This window comes from Lathyrus oleraceus, chromosome 6 (genome assembly GCF_024323335.1).
Source record: "Lathyrus oleraceus cultivar Zhongwan6 chromosome 6, CAAS_Psat_ZW6_1.0, whole genome shotgun sequence".
Classification (NCBI taxonomy): Eukaryota; Viridiplantae; Streptophyta; class Magnoliopsida; order Fabales; family Fabaceae; genus Lathyrus; species Lathyrus oleraceus.
In genome coordinates this window covers 461,747,581-461,753,210 of record NC_066584.1, presented here as the reverse complement: position 1 = coordinate 461,753,210, position 5,630 = coordinate 461,747,581, and the positions used below count along the sequence as shown (strand labels likewise).

Sequence of the window (5,630 nt, the reverse complement as noted above, 5' to 3'; positions counted from 1 at the left end):
ACGTGAGATAAAAGAAAAATTAATATTTAATATTGAAAATAAATATTTGTTTTTAGATTAAGATAATTATTAATTAAAATAAAATATCTATTATACTGATGGTACCCGTAAAATATAAATTTTATTTGATATGATATAAATTGTATTTATTTATATATGTAAATTTAAAATAAATTATTTAATTGAAAATAACAGATAATTAAATAAATCCAATTCAATTAAATAATCATATAAAAAAAGACTAGTGAGAAGAAGAAAAAAAAGGAAATTTTGATATTTTGAAATAAGAATTTTGTCTATCAAATTAGAACAAAGTATTAATTAAAATAAAATATTTCATGAGATAAAAAAATTATTTGATACGATATAAAATATATTTAGATACAAATATCAAATATAAAATAATTTACTTATTTGTAAAATGAACAATATTTATATTTATAAAAAGAGAATTAAAGAAATAATAGAAAGAGAAAGTAATGAAAGAGATGAAAAAAATACATATCAATTAGAAATTTAAAATTTGAATTTAATTTTGAAATAGTTTTGGTTATGGTCGGAACGTGGGAAAAACTTTTATTTAAAGTAACCAATGATTGATTGATATTTAACATGCAAATAAAAGTTTGATTTAAATTTATTTATAACATTTGTTAATTACTTTTACATCGAATGATAGTATAAATTAAAAAAGTTGAAAGAATAAATTTAAACAAATAAAGACTTGATTGAGATTTATTTATAACATTTGTTAATTACTTTTACGTTCAAATGTTAGTATAAGTTAAAAAAAGTTGGAATAACAAATTTAAGTACTCTTAAAGAGACTCTCAGAAAGGATAAATCTAGTTTTTGGCTAACAAAATTAATATATTTGTTATCATGATTTTGGAAGGAAATACATTTTTATTTATTTTGAAAAATTATGTGTGTTCAGTCAAAAGTTATTATGGTTATTTAGTAAAAAGATATATATATATATATATATATATATATATATATATATATATATATATATATATATATATATATATATATATATATATATATATATATATATATATATATATATATATATATATATATATATATATATATATATATATATATATATATATATATATATATATATATATATATATATATATATATATATATATATATATATATACTTGATAATAAAAAAGTATAAATAAAAATGGAAAAAGTTATGGATTAATACAACCTGAATGACATGGTATACTATTTAAAAGAATTTGTGTATAAAAATAAAATATTATAACTATATAGAAATATTTTTGGTAATAAAAAGGATTCTACCTATATTATCCAAATAATCTACATATCCATATCTAGTTTAATGCATAAAGTGATTAATTTTTAAATTTCGGTATAACAATTAATTGATTTTTTAAAAAAATAAAAATAATCAAAAAATTATAGCTTTTTGGCACAATTGTAATTAGAACCGTCTAAATTTTTTGAAATCTCCATATAGAGATTTGTCACATTCAACCGGTTTAAAATAATTAAAACCTTTATTTTATCAATAATAACTATTTTATAAAATCTGATTTAATTCATATTTAATCGTGTTAAATTTTGTACAATATAATATTGACACTACTTTGGTTCGATGCACTAAAAAAACTACTTTTAACATTGATGCAATGCATAGGACTATTTTTAAAGAGATTGTTTTATTTTAATTGTATTTCTTCCCTATTTCTCTTATTGTTTCCAATTCGTAATTATTTTTATGAAATAAACTATTAGTTATTTAAATCACAATAAATACAATAAATATAATAGTAACAAATCATTGCCTTAATTTTTGGTCAAAATAAATTCTTATTGTATATTTTTAAGTTCTCTTTTTTGATAAACTATGGTATATAAATTACATTATGTTTAGATCAGATAACCTTATCTTTAACTAATGAATCAATCCGTTTTAAAACTAACTTAGTTAATCAATCCTATAGGAGTAAATATTTCAAAAAACATCCCAGATAAGAACGTATCCTTAAAGAGTTAATCAATTATCTTTTTTGGTAATAAAAAAATAAAAAAATATATTTCATAAAATATTCTCTTTTGGTCAAACTTTTTCTTTGTTTATGTAATAAAATATTCTTAAATTTTCTTTTAAAAAGGACTTAGTGGCTAAGAATTTCATCTCACTTTTCAAAGAAAAAAAAAATCAAAAAGAAAAGCATGACAGTTGAAAGTAGCTTATTCACAGAAGATAGTAAATATGATGGCGATGCTTCCATAAAACGAACAGGTGTGTATTTTATCGTGTTATCAAGATATCTGTAGCACCATCACCTTTAATATAAATCCAATATTCGATAGACAAAATTTAATTATATATTTAATTATGTCGTCTTTTCAAAACTTAATTATTCTAAATATTTATCTGAGTCTTGTGTCTGTGTCTGTGTTAGTTATTTATAGTTATAGATCAAATTATTTATTGTTTTGTAGTTAATATTGATTATGTTTAAGGAACATGGATGACTGCAAGTGCGCACATAGTTACTGCTGTGATTGGATCTGGAGTGTTATCTTTGGCGTGGGCTGTTGCGCAATTGGGATGGATTGCAGGATCTGCCGTTGTCATGCTCTTCTCCATCATCACTTATTTCACTTCTTGTCTACTTTGTGATAGTTATAGGTATCCTGATCCTGTCAATGGAATCAGAAACCGGACTTACATAGAAGCTGTAAAAAATATTTTAGGTAAGTAAAAAAATTACATGTTTAATGTTTCACTTTCAAAGTCATAGATTTGGATCTATTGAAATAAAATTTAATATTTTTTTGACCAAAGTCGAAATGAATTGAATCAAGTTTAATATTTTTTTAACCAAAGTCGAAATGATTACACCCAATCTTGTAAATGGTTATGAGGTAAATTTTAATTTAATGAATGAGATTTAATTTAAGTGTACTAATGAACATTTGTATTTTACTATGAGTGATAGATATAGATCTAGTTTAAATTTATTAGAAGCAAGTGTTCCTATTTAATTATTTAATTTTGTTATAATTATTTGAGATTAAAGGGAAAGCGTAAACTAATTTTACATTATCATCTAATAGAATTATAATATTTTACACTGTTAGTATATATATATATATATATATATATATATATATATATATATATATATATATATATATATATATATATATATATATATATATATATATATATATATATATATATATATATATATATATATATATATATATATATATATATATATATATATATATATATATATATATATATATATATATATATATATATATATATATATATATTTGTTGAACTTTAATTTTCTTCTATTAAAAATTTATGTATTTTCTTTATTAAAAATATTGATTCTTTTTATTGATTTATAATAGCGTGACACGTGATTTTAAATTGCGCTTACGGTTGTGGATGTGATTGCGGTGCGGTTGTGGATACGACAATTGCAGTTTTTGCGATGTGAATTGCGTCAGTTGCAGTGTGAATTTTTATAAAAATGATTTGAAATACAATGTTGAAAAATATTTAATGTTATGTTTTTTCATAAATTGAATTTTAGGATTTTAATATTTTGATTTTTGATAAAAATCCTTGAAATATCATGATTGGAATTGTATGATGTGGTTTATAATAAAATCAGATGTGCAATTTTTAAATCACACTGCAATTACAGTCTTATGCGATTGCGGAGGCAGTCGGATCTACAATATTAATATTACGGGTGCAATTATGGTTGCATACCGTAATTTAAAACTGATAAATTGTTAATGATTGTTACATTGTAATCTCCTTATCTTCAGGAGGATATCAGCACAAGTTGTGTGGATTGTCACAATACACAAATCTTGTGGGTTGTACCATTGGTTACACACTCACAGCATCCATTAGTATAGTGTAAGAATTTCTCACCTAAATCTATAATTGATTTTTTTAAATAAAGCTATGAGAATAGAAAAAATAATGATAATACTTGCTTGTTTTTTTCTTTCTTTCCAGGGCTATAAAAAAATCCAATTGCTTTCATAAGTATGGCCATGAAGCTGATTGTAATACTGCCAATTATCCATATACGGCCATCTTTGGGAGCTTTCAGCTTTTTCTAAGCCAAATCCCAGACTTCCATGAACTTTCATGGCTCTCTATTGTTGCTGCTGTCATGTCTTTTGGTTATGCATCTATCGGCATCGGTCTTTCCATAGCGAAAATTGCAGGTTCATCATGAGTAATATAAAATTAACTAGAAATAGTACTTGTAGTTATGCTAATTAATATGACAAATACATCATTATATTTTATAATATACAGAAGGAGGACACCATTTGGAGACAGGACTTACAGGAGTAGTTGTTGGAGTGGATGTCACAGGTTCAAATAAGATTTGGAATACCTTTCAAGCACTTGGAAACATAGCTTTTGCATATGCTTTCAGTATGGTTATTCTTGAGATACAGGCAAGTGATGTTATGTTAAACATGTTGTTATATATCCTTCTTTTATCGTACTCGCGATTCTTCATAAGTTAAATTAAAATGATGAAATCTGATTTTTTTACAGGATACACTAAAATCAAGTCCACCTGAAAATAAAGCCATGAAGAAAGCATCACTCGTTGGAATTTTAGTCACCACATTCTTTTATGCATTATGTGGTCTTGTAGGGTATGCAGCATTCGGGAATAAAGCACCCGGAAATTTTTTAACTGGATTTGGATTTTACGAACCGTTTTGGCTCGTTGATATCGGTAATCTTTTCATCATTATTCATCTAGCCGGAGCCTATCAGGTTTTTGCACAACCTGTATTTTCCCTTGTGGAAAATTGGGGTATTAAGAAGTGGCCACAAAGCAAGTTGATGATAAAAGAATATAATATAAGAATTCCATTGGTTGGTATATGGAGAATGAATATATTCAGGTTGATATGGAGGACAATATATGTGATGATCACAACATTAATGGCTATAATATTTCCATTTTTCAACAGCGTTGTGGGTTTGCTAGGAGCTATAACATTCTTTCCCTTGACTGTGTACTTTCCAACAGAGATGTACCTAACAAGAGCTAAAGTGCCAAAGTATTCTTCTATATGGATAGGGATAAAACTTCTAAGTGTGTTTTGCCTTATAGTCACTCTTGTTGCCACAGTTGCATCAGTTCAAGGAATCATTGCAGAACTTATGATCTATAAGCCCTTCTAATAGCTAATTCTCTTCTACCATTTCTTTTAATAAACGTGTATTTCCTAATCATTTAGTACTATACGCTCGTTGCCATTTGTTTTTTTTAAATGGTATGTAAAACTTGTCATGATAACGAAAAGGAATGCACATTTATTCGCCTTTTTTTTCAAGTTCACTTGATATGTATCAACATCTGTTTGAGTTATTCAGGTGATTAATAAGTTTGTTTGTTTATGCAAAGTTTGATGTTTTAATCAGATAATTGTATCACCATATGTAATTTAGATAATGAATGTGTATTATGTATTAGTATATTTCTAAAGGGGATTTAAGAGGCGACATGAGATCTCCGGTACCAACTTTATCATATCATCCACCTTGAATGTGTCACTTTTTTTTGTTAGATGTC

General features: G+C 24.7%; 1 protein-coding gene across 1 annotated transcript; it reads left to right on the top strand.

Annotated features, from left to right (window-relative positions):
- Positions 1–2,203: 2,203 nt before the first annotated feature.
- LOC127092001 (amino acid permease 6) lies at positions 2,204–5,383 on the top strand. The gene is made up of 6 exons (XM_051030767.1): positions 2,204–2,287; positions 2,512–2,745; positions 3,844–3,937; positions 4,040–4,254; positions 4,349–4,494; positions 4,598–5,383. The coding sequence occupies exons 1-6, from the start codon at positions 2,218–2,220 to the stop codon at positions 5,237–5,239; spliced, it is 1,401 nt and encodes a 466-aa protein (XP_050886724.1). The 5' UTR covers positions 2,204–2,217; the 3' UTR covers positions 5,240–5,383.
- The last annotated feature ends 247 nt before the right edge of the window (positions 5,384–5,630 follow it).